Below are 17,973 nucleotides of genomic sequence, written 5' to 3'. Positions count from 1 at the left end.
AAGGTTCCACCGGTCTCCCAACAGTAGTAAAGATGTGTGCCCTGTATTTGCCAATTATTGTACAATCCCAGACCACGTGAAATAAGTCTCCCTCAACCGCATGTAGGTGTGAGGATCTTCTTAGGCTGCTGGAGCCTTTCACTGGTGGATGTGTAAGTATTTTAACTGAATGAGCTGAAGACAGGAGGACATAACTAATTCACATCCCTCTGATCAAGGTCATCAGAGGTCCCACCCATGTTTGTCATTTTGTCTTCAGTTTTGCAAAAAACTCTGGGGAGTGGATAACGAGGGATTTCTAAATGTGGAATAGCCCACCTTTCTCGGAAGGTCTCATCAGGATTTTGGCCTCTAATGGGTTTGTTGAACTCTGGTAACTCGTACTAAGAGGCAGAATGAAACAGCGCCTAGAGGAGCTGCAGGTATGTGTAAAACTGAGATTTATGAAGCTCAATCTCTGACTGGAGGTCCAGAAAGGATTTCATATGACTGGATTGCTATACATCCATTTCCTTTGAGATGCTGATTACATTCCATTTCCGAAGTCCTCACACTGCGTACAATAGTTGTCAGGTCAGGTCCCCTATCACAATGGGGTCTCCAGAGTAATCCGACAGTCCCATCCAATCCAACGCAGGGTCGACATCTAAGCCAAACGCACCACCCTAGTAACCTTAAAAAGAGTTCCGGGAACAGAGGACCCATACATCAACCACAGTTTATTTCGGCCCACTATAGCAACCCCCTGCTGAGCCAGTCATTCAGGAAAGTATCTGGGATGCCCAATAGTAAAGCTGCAAGTCTGCCATGCCCATGCTGCCATCGTAGGTGGGCTGTATACATTTGTTTAATGCTTTTTTTGGGGGGGGGGCTTGATTTGCCCATGAAAAAGCTTACACCTTAGCCTCAGTTCTCAGAACAAACTCCAAGGAAATTCAAATGGGAAATTCTGAATGACATATACGTATCATGGAAGCACCCTCATCTTAAACAGTGCTATCCTGTCAAGAACATTAAGCAGGAGATTGACCTGTCTGCTGAGATTTACTCTCATTTAATTCATCAGGGGTGTCAGGTTAAGACTCCACATAAGACTGGGTTCCAGTTTGATATGGACCCCGGGCAGCAAAATCTTTAGGGCACATGCATCAAGCCTTTTTCCACTTGTGAATGGAAAAAGGACTTTTCCAATGCATGTAGGTGATGTCATTCGCAATTTAGGTAATCGCAATTTTTTGCGATTACCAAAATTGCAAATGCAATTAGGGAATCACAATTGGCGATTCCCTAATGCTGATGCATGTAGCCTTTCCTAAATGCGAATTGTGCTTTTAGGAAACGCTAATTACGATCAACTTCAAGGTGATATTAATATGTGCATGCTTTGACAAATGCACAAAAAAGCATTTTTCAAAGTGCCATGTAGCGCGCACACATGCCCTTAGGGCATGTGTGTGCTTTACATGTGCACATTTACCTTTTTTTGTGGGGTGCTGCAAGGGGGCCTTAGGCACCGGGGCACCCTTGGATTTGCTATTTGCGATTACCAGTTGGTAATCGCTATTAGCGAATGCAATGCCATTTATTCCTATGGGCCTATAGGCCCATAGGAATGAATGGAGTCACATTAGCTAATAGAGATTAGCAATTTCCGAATTGCTATTAGCTGATCTTAAGAAATCTCAATTTTTTTAGCGATTCCTACATGCATAGGCATTTGCGATTACCAAATAGCGATTCCTTAATAATCACCATTTGGTCATCGCAAATTGTAACTTTGATGCATGTGCCCCTTTGAGTGTGAATGGCGAGGCGGTAGTTACGAATGAATTAAAGACAAGTAAGAAAGATTACCTTGTAACTGTAAAAACCCTGTAAGGATTCAAAACAGGATATGGTAATGTCACAAGCGACCATGGACTCAAAAAACAATCAAAGCATTTGCTAATAAAAATGATACTTGCTGACAGGGCTTTTTGGGAATAACAGTCTTTTACAATTTCTGCAGGGCTCAAATGCACCCAGATAGATTGAGGAGGACTTTACTTGCATTCATTCCTACCATGGCAGTGTGCAAAACAAAGTATAAAACATCACACAGAGTACATCAAGAGGATTGATGTTATTGGCCAGGCTCAAAGACAGAACCTCAGCTACTTTCTCTTTTACCAGGTTCTCAAAGGCCTTCTTGGGGCTGTTATAGAAAACGTATGATGGATTTCTACAGGACCTGGAGGTACACAGGCAGGTGCTCTAGAACCAGTGTGAGATCAATGACAGAGGTGGATGCTAAAGAACTAGCACCCCCTTGGTAGGGCAAGAGGTCATTCTAAAGTAGGAGCAGAAAATGTGGGCTTCTTCTAATCTAAAAAAACACCTTGCTCTTCCAAGAAGCAGCATGCAAGCAATTGTACCTGACGGCAAAGAGATCTTATGTGAGAAAACCCCACACGTAAAAAAGAGAAGCCATTAAATTGTCCAGCTCTCTAATGTAAGAGGCCTGGGTCAGTATGCTAAGGCAGTCCTACAGTGGTTAACCCCCGCTGCCAGGTGAAATGCAGACTTGGGACAAAGTTAATGAGATGAAGTACCCCCATGCTTATTTGTGCACAACTAGTCATATCTTTGAAGGAGATTAGGATTTGTGCTGTTTTTAGGAGCAGCAGTACAGACTAGAAAGCCATAAAGACTGACTTCAGTCCCAGGATAGGCATATGGAGACATCCATTCAGAGGAAAACAGAGGTCAGGGAAATCAATGCCCATTATGCCCATTATGCAGCTCCCCAGCTATTTTTCAAGTGGTTGAGCCCTGCCGCTCTAAAGGAACAACCACCAAAATATTGGATTTCTGAGCCAAACATTAAAGGTCTCCTGGCGCCAATGTGATGCAGGAAATAGCTACATCATGCACAGTTTTGCACAAGTGAGGAGCTGGTCCGAAAACAAGAAAAAAGGAGCTCCAGGGCCCTCAGCTTCATAAAGATACGGTCACAAACCCTGGATGTCGGGTTCCCTTTTTTGTATGCTGGAGACATCTTGTCTTGATGTTTTTGACATTTCTGCAAAATGTCTTCACAGTTTTCATAGTTTATGTCATGCATACATCACAAGCACAACAGGAGGTTTTCAACTTGCATAAACGTTTTCATTCAGAGGACAGAGACCTGACATTTTTAATAAGTGCACACTTAGGGCCATTACTCAGATGGAAGCATTGGTCTTTCTGGTCTTGCACCAAGGCAAAGGGTCTGCTTCTTAGGCATCCCTCCAGGGGCAAGGATTAGCAGAACAAACACATTCAAGTCCCCCTACAAGCATGATAAAAGCAGCAACAAAAGGAATTGGACACTACATCTTTGTCACTTCTGACTTGGGAGATCAAGGGTGATCTGGTGCAGGCATGAGCGGTCCATGGCACTGTAGCGTACATTCTCACCTAAGGGGTCTGAGGCAGTTCAGTAGAAAATCTGATATGCACAGATTCCAGTAAGGATTATTGCAGGATTCCATAATCGTAAGGATTATTGCAGATGACTGCACTACAAGAGACATTACTTCTAGCATTTAACGTAATGTGTCACCCATCCCAATGATCTCTGGTGCTCCTTGAGTGAACCCACAGGGCAATGCAGTGCACCTTCCAATTCCAAACTTCAGATAACAACTTTGGTGCTAGTCTCACAGTGAGTGCCTCTAGAGTCTGGAACTTCTTGGCTCCGTCACTGCACCAGTGGATTCATCTCTGACGTCATACCATATCATGGTACCACCTTCAGAGCAGAGTTGCCCTGCCTGACCGACTGGAGAAACCAAGATATAATTGGTAGAAGAGCAAAAACCCTCCACACACAAATTAACTAGAGGGAACTTTTGTAGGATGTTTTTTCAAGTAAGGTGGTGACCCTTACCTTGCTTTTCCTGCCTTCGGCAGTGATAAAGATGTTGACTCTGAAGAGGATATTCTTTTGCTGCAAAAACGAGTTGGGTATGTGCCTTTTAGAAGAATTGCAGACTGGCAGGGGCTTAGATACAATAAACTGGGTGGCGGCTTTCTTATTTTGCAATAGGCACTTCAGTGGAGTTGCTGGAGAGCCTTCTTGACAACTTCAAAGGTAATAACTAACAAGTTGTTCTGAGACATGTAAGGTAGCAGGCTGAATCATACTGTCCGTTGATCATTCCTCTGGTGGATCTCAAACTGGCAGGCTGAGAACTATTATTCTCTGCTTCAGGGGAAAGCTGGAAGGCCAGACAAAAGCACTGTCCAGGAACCAAAGGCCTTGATTTCTTGTAGGCTCAGCACTGCATACACACCCACGTGGTCCCAGCTCCGTCTGTGAAGTCATGGCACAAGATATTTCCATCTATTGCCATTGATAGCGTATTAGAAATTTGGAATTAAGGTAGTTACTTTGGATAAAGTGTGTTTTTTATCAAGTTGTAAACTAGATCTGTGAGCAAAAAATAAACATGGCTAACCCTTTTCTGCCTGATCCTTGACACTGAGAGGACACGGTGGATGTTGCACAATTTTGGTCACAATGGTAGTCCTGAGACAACTTGAAAGGACTCAGAACACAAGTTTTATGCAAGTCTCTGATATGCCTTTCGCCTTTTCAGAAAACTTCATAAGTGAGGCAACTTTTTTTTTAGGTAATGAGTGATTGCCCAAAACATATTCAGAGCACACCTGCAGAAAAGGGCAAAGTTCAGGGGGAAATTGTATGCAGGTTGAATAGATGTTCAAGGAATGGAAAGTTCCACAGTTTAGAATCGCCTTTCCATAACTTTCATAAGCAAGGCCAAAACTTTAAGGGCTACATTCCTCGCTTCTCAAGCCAGATGCTGGGCACCTTAAACTGTAATATCAGCAATTCATGCGACCACTGGGGAGAAAAAAAGGGCACTCCAACGTGTATGAGCAAATCTACTGTAGCTGCCATAACCATTGCCACAAAGCCTTTTAGCTTAGCTGTTAGGATGGAACAGAGAGGGGGGAGATTCTTTTCTGGTCAGTGAATCTTAATGATAATATTATATGTGGTCTCACTCCCTTTTATATTAGACAACCACCACTCATCCCTTACTGCTTTCAGACTTATACTACGTGGAAATCACAAAGCAATAAGTAAAGTTTTTGCTTCACAAGAAAGCAATATAGTTGGTGACACTTTAAGGGCAGATATAAGGGTGCTATGCTAAGATATTTTCTGGCACTTCAGAAGTGCAGTTGAGGATGCCTTCCAATACCTTGAACTTGATTAGTAAACTAATGATTCCAACAGTAACAATTAATGATGCTGATTTTATCATACATGTTTCAGGATCTCAGGATTGACAGGATTATGTACCAATACAGTGATGCCACAAGCACTTTCTTCATTTCACAGCAGAGGAAGAGCACTACCAGCTATCTATACTGCCTCTGGTATTACATCTACACTCCTAGACGTCACTCTTTACTAAAGCACTGGTAGTGGTGAAGGTCCACTAATGCCATCAAAGGGTCCAGAGCCTGCCCAAGTGGCTCTAGAAGAAAGACTCTCCTTGAAATGACATGCAAACACGAGCCTAGCGGGCTTCTTGCCAAACTCCCTTCAATCTTCAGGGAGCCAGATGCATCTGCAAGTTTTCAGCATATGTCGGGACATGACCACAAAGAAAGCTTTCTGGCACTTTAAGACAGTAAACCGGATTCACTACACATTATAACTGTTCATCCAGAGACCTACTACCATATATGATGTCTAATTGCTGTCTGGACCCCAAAGGATCGGCCTTCCGTATTGTTCGTCAGGCAAGGCAGAGAATGAGATCTTTCCAGCCGACTCTCTCACACAAAGCTCCGGTGTGGATTGTGCCAACAGAATGGTGTTTGTGCTTCTGGAAACATATGAGCAAATCTTCTGAAATGGATAAGCAAATAAAATTTGTTTACAGAACCTTTCAGGAAGCCATGGAACCGATCGGTTTTCAAAGAAGTCTCCCGGATGGCTCTGGGGTGCTCAAATGGAAGAAATAGAGTTTTTCACATATCAATATCCTTGAGCTGTGGACCATTATTTTCCCACTGCTGCCCTTACTCATTGCTTGGCAGAACAGTGTGCTACAGTTTTAAACCAATAATACCAAAGCAATGCACTTTATTATAAAGTTTTTCCACTTCATAAGCGGGCAATTCTTATTTTTAGGTAATGAATGACTGCCTAAAACATCATAATATTCAGAGATCACCTGCAGAAAGGGGCATAGTTTGGGGAGGCATTTTAAGCTGGTTGAATAGACCACTTCACAAGTGGGTTCAACACGATTTGGTGCACCTGATATTTGGTGGCTAAGAATCCCAATAATAGACTGCATTTCCACAGAGGGAAATCTAAGTGCAGCCTTTTTTGCTTGCTAGAGTTTCCACTTCAGAAGTCTCTGATCAGATGTAGCCTGCTGAGCTTCAGGCCTCAAGGCTGATTGGAGTATCCAGTAAAAGTTGTCATTGTCAGATGGCATGGTCAACGTTGTTTTAGCCAGCAGGTGTCGGACCCAGGAATATGTTTATTCTTAAAGTTGGAAGAGATAGTGATCCTTATATGCTTCACAAGGCAGGGGCCGACCTTTCATGATGGTTTTCACAATATCTGCACTTTTCACTCTCCCTAGCTAAATAGGCTTTCAACGTAGGGGAGTTATTCCTGGCAATGGAAGAGCTTCCCTTCTGTTTGTGCCACATATGGCCTTGCTTTTATGAAGGACTCTGGAATTTTGGAACTTGCACTCAAACTGGCCGAAGACTGACATATTACTATGTACCACGCTAATTTAAAAACAAACTGAGCAGGTAGAGGTAGCTAGCAGTCTAGCGTCTTGGACTTATGAATATAAAAGTGGTGGAATGACCAGTCAGCATCAGATCTGAAACCTTTCCTGAATTTGACTGTGGATTAAAGAACTACTGAGACAATTTCCCAAGCCTCAGTGGAAGCAACAGAGCAAGCAGTGCTAAAAGGAAACTTGGAGGAGTGCTTGTCACAGGTAGAGGGTGCCCGTTAAGACAGGACATAGGCACTTTAACACGGACCTCTCAGGATGAAGTTTTGTGTGCACTTCTGGACAAAGCCAGAAATATTAAAGGACATGGTTCATGTCAGAGAATTCTTTTGTACATTTATTTGGTTTGAGGTGTCTGGGGGAACCTCAAGAGAAATTAGGCTTAAAGGATACATTGATGCAGCCTCTCATACAGTTGGATATGGAGGACACTTGGCTATGTGTCCGGTTGTCATAGGCTTCAGGGGCAAGTTGGAAACCACACCAGTGTTAGTCAGCTAAAGCAACTCATGGATGAGTACAAAGTAGAGGTAATACCAACTTACTTTCAGCCCAATGAACTCTTCTTGACTGTAAAGACACTTAGGCCATAAGCACAACCTACACTTGTTAGTCTTTTGGGGCACACTTTCAATTGTTTGCCACAGTTAACTTGGCAATTTATAAGCTTAATGGATGTGTTCTATCTCTTATCAAGAGGCACTCAACAGCAGAGCCAAGTTCTGCTGAAAGGAGGTAGACCCAATATGTACCTCAACCACAGAAAACGGTTACAACTTCTCGAAAGTGGTGGATAATAGTGCATGATTACAGGCATTTTTACTTGCTCCAATGGTGAGGAGGCTGCTTTAAGACTTTCTACGATGAAGGTGTGACCAGTCCGCCAAAACTGAGATCTATGTCTTTGCTTTCTTTTGTATGTGGTATGTGCTTTTCTCATATATTGCTGTAAAGCAAGTGTCCTGGACTCAAGGTGGGAAATTACAGTACTCACTAACGGTGCTTCCTCTTAACCAGTGACTGCTCCAGAATCCAAAGGAATGACCTCACAAGGAAAATCAAGGGGACAACTGGACACCTGGTAGTGTGAATGCTAAAACAAGGTTAGACTCAAAACTGCTGAGGCTTCCTCTGTTTCTTTGCTCTGAAACCGTGAAATTTGCAAAGGATGGCAAATCCAAAGCTTAATGGTCATGGAAGAATCAGGTCTTTAGAAGACTGAAAGAGAAATAACACAGCTGGATAAGACCAGACGAGGTACCCAAGTATTAGGAACTGCAGCCGCAGTGAAGATCAATATCACTTGAAGATGGTCATAAGAAGTATAAGGAGAGGAGGTAGCCAAGTGCATAAGCTTGGGACTCTTTCAAAAAAGGGCAGAAACAAATTGAGCATGTATGCACACCTTTAAAAAAATATTGGATCATCTGGGCCAGGAGAGTAAGACTGGGATGCGGGGAACTGCTGAGTAAATAGGGAGGGGGAGCATATGTTTGTACACAAACCTCAACTGCGACTGACATTTTTAACTTGTTCCTTTGAAAGTGGTGCAGCAAGCCCCTGGTCTGCGAACACAATATTCCATAGGTCTGAAGGAAGAGGGAAATACAATTAATTAAAGTGCATATTCCACTGTCCTCTACTTCTGCATCAGCCTGATTTTTTAAGTGTGAAATGACAACCTTCAAACAAAATATGAGTTCATTTGGTGTGTATTCCAAAACCAGTTGGGGAAGACATAGTTCATTTTAGGGGCAAATGTCTGATCTTAGTTATATGATGCAACTCCCAGCCTACCAGTGATGGACATCATAGTCCATTACTATAATGTTTTCCACACGAAACTGTCTTGAGTACATTAATAAAGGTTCAAAGACTATTGTAAGACATCTAGGAGAATGCAAGACCTGAATTTCACGAAAATGGCTTCCTTTATGCTGTTAGCTGTTCAGCGGGTTAGAAAACCATACATGCTTGCAAACATTTGGAAGCGAAAAAGCCATAGGAGCTCACAAGCAGAGACACACACATCTACAAGAAGGCCGTCCTCTCACCTGATTACCAGTGGCACACACTCAATGTTGTCCAGTTTAGATGTGAATGGTGAAGCCACAGATGCTTCAGCCTCAGACAGTGAGATTCCTACATCAGCAGCCTTCAGAGCTCCACAGTCATTGGCCCCGTCCCCACACATGGCCACGCAGTACCTATAAGAGGAAGACATCTCCTATGACAACATCCACTGGACACAGCTGACATCCCTCTTTGGCACCCATAGACCCGACAATGGATTCAAACATTCTAGGCTAGAAGTTAGCAGGAACTAAAGTGAGGTGATTATCAATGTTCCATAACATGGAACAGGGACATATCTCAAACTTCAGAAGCAATAACTCAGAATCACACTATTAGACAAGAAGTGCCATGATATGGTTGAACTTCTGGGTGGGTGGTGATTGGGGGCTTGAAGTGTTATTAACTCGTACTAAAAAACAGCTTGAAGCGTTGGCCTACAAGTTGTCTTACAGTTTGTGGTATACAGCCATGACAATTAATCATATGCCACAGTCAGCAAAAGCTAGGATAATGTTCTGGAGTGCAATCAGCAAGACACCACATCTCTGCAGACTTTAGTTCCCATTAAAAGATTCACGTTTGAAGTTTGCAGAGACATTTAGATTGTTTGTTTCAGCTGTTGTAGTGAGAATTTATTTTAATGTTTTGTGCGTAAATAAATTAAGACAATCACAAGGAAATATATAAAGTAAGAAGCAGACCATTGAGCAAAACCAAATGCAACACCAGCATGGACACAATCCACTTTTTGAAGATTTGGCCCTACTGAATCTACATATTCATTCAGTATTTGTATGGTTTTAACTAACCAAGCAGATGCACTTTTACTTACTTGGGCCTATTTCTACTTAACAGCATATCACTGTACATAGCACAAGTGGAAATGTGAGATTTGATATATTAAACGTAGGAGCAGCTCAACACTCAGGTGCTGCCACCCTTCAACCCGCCCATGTCAAGATGAGAGAAAGATGCAGAGAGGAATGAATGAGATTCTGTGCAGCTGGTAAAGAGGCTTTGCATTCTCTCAGACAGCCATGCCAAATGTATAAATACATTACAACACAAAGTCGGTGATAGCAATTGTGGGTGAGGGGAAGTCTGGAGATGCTTTGAAAGGAGTATTTGTTGAATGAGCCCTTGGCATAGTTGTAAATTGTTTGTTTTGCTTTAGCATAACAAATTTGGATACATTTGGCAATCCATCTTGCTATTCCTGATTTTGAAATAGCCTTTCCTTTATGTGCATTTGAAAACTAAATCAATGGTTGTTGTGTTTTCCTAAAGGGTTTTGTACGTTCCAAGAGGTGCAAGTTTAACATTAAGTGTATGTAAAGCATCCTCTGTGACTGTCTCTGCTGTTGGACAGAAAACTGGTAACTTTAAATTTGAATAAAATGGAAAGGAGATATAACTTTAGGTAAGAATTTTGGGTTTGTGCCTAAACGCACTTTGTCTGTGAACACGTGTAAATATGGTTCTTCCAAAGGGAGCGCATGTAAATCCCTAACCTTTCGTAGAGATGTTATTTCTACAAGGAAGGCCACCTTCCAAGTCAAAAATTGTATTTGACAGTAATGTAGTGGTGAAGTGGTGGCCCTTTAAGTCGTGTTATGACAATGTCCCAAGTGGGTACTGGAGGTGTACGAGGTGGAATTACACATTTTAATCATTCCATGAAGGCTTTGATTACAGGAATACAGAAAAGCGATTGGTGCTTTCTGTTTTGCGGGCATGCAGCAATGGCAGCTATGAGGGATATGTCAAATGTGCCTTTTGTAAGTGTAACAGACCAGTTGTTGTTTTGTTGGTGAAGAAGGGTTGATGTTTAAGGACGCAGAGTAGTGGACAAAATGTTTCCATTTAGCAGCAGAGCAAGCCCTTGTGGTTGGCCTTACTGACTCCTTTAGAACAGTCATGCATTCTGGAGGTAGATTTAGGTATCACGACTATGACCTCAGGTGCCAGATTGCAGGATTGAGTTGTTGTGTATTGGGATGTCTCATCATGCCCCAGTTGTGAGTGAGAAGGTTTGGATAGTTGGGTAGCTTCTTGCGAAGTACAGGGGATAGCTCTAGCAGTGTTGTGTGCCAAACCATGTGGGAGCAATCAGTATTAGGGTCATCGAAGTTTGTCTGGGTTTCCTGACCACACATGGAAGAAATGGGGGAGGAGGAAACGCACAAGGAAATATCACTGACCAGTTCATCCATGGAACATTCACTTTGGATAGTGAGTGTTGGTATCTGGATGAGAATTTTTAGCATTTTGAGTTTTTGGTAGTGGCAAACAGGTCAAGTGTGGGTGTTTCCCACCAGTAGAAGTATTGTTGCAGTAATGGAGGGTGTATTTCCCACTTGTGAACTTGTTGGTGTGTGCTGCTTAGCAGGCCCACAATGGAGTTTTCCTGCCCTAGCATGCATTGTGCCAGGAAGATATTTTTATATTGTTTGGCCATTTCCATATGGTCTGCGCTAGTTGTGACAGTTGTATGGAATGGGTCCCCCCTCTGTTCCAGGATGTAATACATTGCAGTTCTATTGTTCGTTTGTAGAACAACATTTATTCCTGTAATGTTTGTTAGGAACGCTTGTAGAGCCATATAGATAAATAGATGCTCCAGCATGTTGATGTGCATTGCCTGTTGTTGTAAGATCCAGTGTCCCTGAACTACAATTTCTTTCATATGAGCACCCCACCCCATGAGTGATGCATTAGTTGTGATTATTACTTGCAGGATTGGGTCTTTGAAGGCTCATCCCTTCAGTATGTTTGAGGTGTTCCACCATTGTAGTGCCTGATGGATCCTATGTGAAACCAACATTAGATCTTCCATGTTTTCCCCCTGCTTGTGACCATTGCAATGCTAAACACTCTTGGAGAGGTCTCATGTGTAGTGGTGCACGTGGCACTAACGCTATGCATGATGACATCATCCCTTGTAGGTGCATCACTGTTTTGACTGGTAGGTGACGATGTGGCTGAAAAAGACACCATTGGTTCTGGAGTATGACATCCCTCTGCGGATTGGGGTAAGCTGTTCCCAATACTGAATTGAGTATTGCTCCTTGGTAGGGTTGTACCTGGAGTGGTTGGAGATGCTATTTTGTTGCACTGATAGTGAAGTCCAATTGGTGAAGTAGATTGAACATTTTTTGAGTGTCTATTAGGCATGTGGCTTTCTTAGGACTATTGATCACCCAACCGTCTAGATTGGGAAAGATATTTATGTTTTCCCTTTCCCATTTTGCTACTACTACCGCTAAGCACTTTGTGAAAACCTCTGGTGCTGTTGTTTCCCCAAATGGTAGCGCCTTGAATTGATATAGACTTCCACTTACCACAAATCGTAGGTATTTGCGGTGCGCTGGGTCAATTGGAATGTGGAAGTAAGTGCCCTTCAGGTTTAATGTAGTCATGAAGTCGCCCTCTTGTAGTAGTCATATTACATCTTGCAATGCGGCCATATGGAAGTGTTTGAATAGTATGTAGTGATTGAGTGGTTGCAGGTCCAGAATGGGCCGAAGTGAACTGTCTTTCTTTGGTATGAGGAAATAAAGGGAGTAGACTGCTTTGTCTTAATGTTTGAGTGGGACTAATTCTATGGCTCCTTTTAGTAGCAACACCTTTACTTCTTCCTTTAGCAGATGTAGATGCTGTAGATTTAACATCTGTCGTTTTGGCGGGACATTTGGTGGCTGTTGAGTTAATTCTACGCAATATCTCTGCCTGATTTTTTTTTGTACCAACTGGTCTGATGTGATGTTTGGCCACAACTGGTAGCCTTCCCTAGATAGGTGTTTTGTGCTCATGGGGAAGTGTGGGCAAGTCATTTACTTGGTGGTGTGGAGGTGCCCTTATTGGGGATGTCTCTACCTCAGGCCCTGTTCTTGTAGCCTCCACAATATTATCCATGCCCTTGTTGGTGATATTGCTGTTGTGGATATGTGGTGTTTTCTGGGGTAGAGGCTTTTGCTGCCCCTCGCCATTGGTAACGCCGAAAGGGCTTTTACTTTTGATGTGTTGTCTGTAAGGCACCCATGGATTTGGCTGTGTCGATATCATTTATTTTCTCTAGCTGTGTGTCCAGGCAGGCCCAAAAAGGTTTTCCCATCGAATAGGACATTAAAAATGTGCTGCTGCACTTCAGATGTGAACCCGGATATGTGTAGCCATGCATGTTTACGGAGCATGATTGATGTACTGATGCCCCTTGCAGCAGTGTCAGCTAGATCTAATGCACATTTGATTGTTTAATTTGATATCTGCCTACCCTCATTTACCAGGTCTCATTTTTTGTATTCATCTGGGAGATGTTGCATCAAGTCTTGCTTCTCATACCTGGTAGCCCTATTTTGTCGGGAGAGAAGGCCAACTGAGTTGGCGATCTTCTAGTGGGTTTGCGTGCCCTGCTACTACTCTTATGCCTGCTGCATCAATTCTTTTACTTTCCTCATCTGGAGGAGACACCTCTCCAGTACCTTGTGCTGCAGCTCCCTTCCTGGCTAGGGTTAGAAGGGGATCTGCCAGGGGATGTCCCCGTATGTAAATTGGGTCAGTTGGAGGTGGCCTGTATTTCTTCTCTATACGAGGAGTTAGGACTGTGGATTTGACTGAGTCCTTGAAGATGTGTTTGGATACGTTGAGGACAGATGCTATGATTGGGAGATATTAAATTGTGCGCTCTGTGCACGAAAGAGTTTCCATTAGGAAGTCAACTGGCTCCTTTGTAGTGAGCATGGCAGCTTGTGGTACTCTGCCGCTCTTTCGATGACACTGTGGTATGAGGATGTGTCATCTGGAAGGGACACCTCAGTAGGTACTGGTGGCTCAATGTCTGGGACCACTTCATAATCATCCCATGGGTCAGGGGTATGGTGGGTACCCTGTGTTTGTTGGGTATCTGTGTCCTGAATCTCCCCCTCTTCCTCCTCTTGTGGAGAGGGCAAGTGTGTTTGTGGTAACTCTAGATGGTCGAAAGTATTGGGCTTGAGACCCTGTGTTCTTGTGGCACTATTTTTAGTGGAGGCTGTGGCAAGGATTGATCCTGAGCCTGTTTCTTGGCATTTTGTTTTACGTTTTTCCTACATAAATTGTTTCAGACCTTCAAAGACGATGCCTTGGGCTTCACTCTATCTTTGTGTATGAGTCTTTCGTTTCTTTTGAGCCGGTGGTGTGTCCTCAAACTTTGTGTGGCTTTGGTACCCCAGAGGTGAGACTTTTTTTCTGGCCGGAAGAGTGTCCATGTTGTTTTTCAGTCCTCTAAACCGAGGACTGTTTTGATTCTGAGGCGCTCGAGCCTGAGCATTTCTTTGGATCCGATGATTTTCTTGGTGCCACAGCCTGATTGACATCCGTCGGTGCCAATGTGTCTGCCGATGCCGACTTATGCTACATGGCTACTTGTACTTCGATGCTGGCGTAGTAGTGCCAAATGCAACACAAAAAGATGATGGACGGAATGTTGATCATTGTCAAACAAACACAAGGAGATGATGGACGGAGCGCTGAAACCTTTCAGACACTCACCCCCAGTCACAGATCTGGGTTGAATCTATCATCGTTCTTTAGCTCACTTTGCCACTACAGTTCAGACCCTGTTATATGCAAATCAGTCTAGACCCTGTGACACATGGGAACAGTCCAGCCCGAACTGCCAAGCCAGGTCTTCCCTGGACCGGAAACAAGCATACTGGGTCAGTTTCGGGATAACACCCCATACCAGCCAGGCTAGCTTGAATCCAGTGGCAAAGTGAGCAAGGGACCCATGTCAGGGCATAACCTGTCAAATTAGGGCGAACAAAGCAAACACAAGGAGATGATGGATGGAGCGCTGAAACTTTTCAGACACTCACCCCCAGTCGCAGATCTGGGTTGAATACATCATCGTTCCTTTGCTCAGTTTGCCATCCCAGTTCAAACCCAGCTATATGCAAATCAGTCTTGACCCTGTGCCTCATGTGCTGCAGGCCAGCCCGAACTGCCAAGCCAGGTCTTCCCTGGACCAGAAACAAGCATCCTGGGACCAGTTTCTGGATAACACTCCTCATCAGCCAGGCTAGCTTGAATCCAGTGGCAAAGTGAGCAAGGGACCCAAGTCTGGGCATACCCTGCCAACTTAGGGCGAACAAAGCAAACACAAGGAGATGATGGACAGAGCGTTGAAACTTTTCAGACACTCACCCCCAGTCAAAGATCTGGATTGAATCCATCGTTGTTCTTTAGCTCACTTTGCTACCCCAGTTCAGACCCAGCTAAATGCATCACCCCTCATCAACCAGGCTAGCTTGAAACCGGTGGCGTAGAGAGTACGGGACCCATGAGTGGGCATACCCTTCCCACTTAGGGTAAAAATTCAACACAAAAAGATGATGCCCCGAAACTGGTCCCAGGGTGCTTGTTTTGAGTCCTGGCTTGGCAGTTCGGGATGGACTGTTCCAATAAGTAGCAGGGTCAAGACTGATTTGCATATGGCTGGGTCCAAACTGGGCTAGTGAGGAGTGCAAAAGAATGATGGATTAAAGCTAGATCTTTGTGAGTGGGGTTGAATGTTTGAATTGTTCAGCATTCTGTCCATCAATTGTTCCTTTGGCTTAGTGCCAAAGCCATCCCCGTGCTGTGGCCTTGTTGCTGAACTAGGATCAAGAACGTTCTTGTCCCTTCTCAGCTCCTAAGCGTGCTCACGGTGTCGGCCTGAGCACGAGGGCTGTTGCACACCATGGTGTGGCAGGTGGTGGAGGGGATTGTAAAATCTTCTTTACACGAGGCATTTGCCAACATTAGACCTTCCCATAGACTCTTCACTTGAGACCAGTAGTCCAAGAGACAATGCTGTATTGGGTACATGTGAAGCCGGGCATAAGGTGCTATGGCGATAAAGGAAAACATCATGCCACAAAACTGCATTAAGGTTCTAACTGAGAAGAGGCTATGGCTGGAAAAGAGGTAAGAGCTTCTCTATCGTGGTAACTTCTGTGCAATTTCGGGTAAAGTATAACGTGCCTTCCGAGTGCGGGCCGTCGTCTCCTAGTTCCCAGCGCAGCGTGTATGTCGCATATTTTGAACAGAGTGCTGTAACCGAAATGTCACAGAAGTTGCCGCAATAGGGAGAAACTTGTTAAAGTTATAATAGCGACAACATGCTGTATAGGACATAGAGACACACTGAATAAGAACGAAGATGTGTTTTGTTTCAATCTATTTTGAAGAGACCTGCAATGCACTTTCTTGTGGGTCAGTGTCGTATGTGGGTTCTCTTGCAGCATTGGTGTTACCTAGTCACAAACAGAGAAGCACTCCACCTGGATAAGCAAGTTACTCTATTTTGGAACGCAACTCTCCAGGTGTAAAGCTGTCACGCAGTCAATTATTTTTCTTGGTGGGAGTATGAGACTGATGCAACCCCAAAACATTACAAAAAATTGAATATCTAGTGAGTGCTACCACCTAAAGAGAAACAGTAATGGATTAACAATTAAGAAAATTTAGACAAGTATACACAAAAAAAAACCCACAAAAGCAGAATACTGCTTTTTCTGTGGCTGATATAGGACCCAATATTCAACCAGTTAAGCACTAGTCACTGCAAAAATAAAGAACACAGGATTCTATAGCCAACCGTATCCTATTGAGAAATGGCTGTGCTGGACAGCCTCAAAATATATATTGCAGGTTCAAGAGCTTTTAATAGGTTTGTAAACAGACTCTGTCAATAGTATAGAATTACCAGGTAGAGAGATTTACATTATCCATTTACGTATAATCTGTGTGTCCACCACCCCTATGTATTTGACTCTGACAACAAACTGGACAACTCAGAGGGTAAGAGACCCTGCTGCTGAGTTTCCAGCAAAAACTGTCTAAAAATATTTTTAGTGACGCATCTCCCTCAACAGTGGGCACAGATTCTAACAATTTAAATGTATACAATGCATTCACTACATGCCTGCCAGGTAACACAAACCTGATTGAGTGTGTGCTGTGGTGAATACTTAGAAAAATGAGATTCTACAGAGTTAGAGAAAAGGGCACTACAAATAGTTGGTCCTTTCCTTGTGGTAGACTTATTGGGGTGGTAAGTGATTTTCCTTCCACTGTCCTTGTGAGACACCTTCACAGCCCTGCTTCTATTGTTGGCTAAGCACAGAATGGCAATTCACTAGGGCAGACTTCAATGTCGCAGGGCTGGATCAAGGACTTACTCTTCTGCAACAACCTTTCAGACACCTATTCCACACTCTTACCAGCCAAGTCGCAACTTATAGACATTTGGTCCCCTCTGAGACAATATGTATTATCACAGACACAGCCAATAGTTGGGTACAGCTGCTGAACCCCATTATTGCACCAGTGGGTGGGTGATTCATTTGCCGTTCGGTGGCTTCGGCGAGACAGAGGGTGTGGGAAGCGGTAGTGATTGAAAAAATTGGCTAGTGAAGGAGAGAGACAGTAAAAAATAGAGAAGAGGGAGAAAAAAGTGGAATAAGGTGCAAGAAATAAAATAAGGGCAGTGTGGAGGGTGGCAATGCATGCTTATCAAGTATTGTAGAATTTGTGCCCTCAAATGCATCATTTAACATTCATATATCAAAAATTGGGCTAGAGAAGTTCCTGTCCTCGCTGGGCAGTTCAGCTCAAAGTCACTGGACACTCTCGAGTTCAGGCCTCTAAACTGGCACACAGACTATCCCTGATATCTAGGTGAAGGATGATGGAGCTGCTCAAACAGGCTTGTATTTATCTTATCTCGAGGGCACTGGCAAGAAGTCAGAATCAAAATGCAATTTGGCGCACCAGCAAGGACACCTTCAACAAGGCAGCCTTCACTCTCTACCACCACCTGCTGAGGGTAACAAACAAGACAGCCATTGCCACATGCATTGAAACCAGCGCCAACACCACCAAGGAACTTTTCAACATCTTTAAGGAATTCTAAAATATGGCTGCCAGCTAATACAACATCACATCCTCACGAAAGCTGTGCGGCAACATCACCAACTTCTTCAACGACAAGATCACAACCATTAGCAGAAAATTCGAACCCCAACACACACCTATGGACTTCTTCGATAGA

General features: G+C 43.6%; 1 protein-coding gene across 6 annotated transcripts in view; it reads right to left on the bottom strand.

Moving 5' to 3' along the window:
* Positions 1-17,973, bottom strand: part of ATP13A2 (ATPase cation transporting 13A2) — a 650,312-nt gene that overhangs the window by 69,768 nt on the left and 562,571 nt on the right. For all 6 annotated transcript variants that reach the window (XM_085608574.1, XM_085608571.1, XM_085608572.1 and 3 more), the window contains one exon: positions 8,879-9,031. In XM_085608574.1, the coding sequence (XP_085464700.1) occupies positions 8,879-9,031 (153 nt within the window). The remainder of the gene's footprint in view (positions 1-8,878; positions 9,032-17,973) is intronic.

Source organism: Triturus cristatus, chromosome 1_2, assembly GCF_964204655.1.
Source record: "Triturus cristatus chromosome 1_2, aTriCri1.1, whole genome shotgun sequence".
Taxonomy (NCBI): domain Eukaryota; kingdom Metazoa; phylum Chordata; class Amphibia; order Caudata; family Salamandridae; genus Triturus; species Triturus cristatus.
This window is presented reverse-complemented; position numbering and strand designations above follow the sequence as displayed.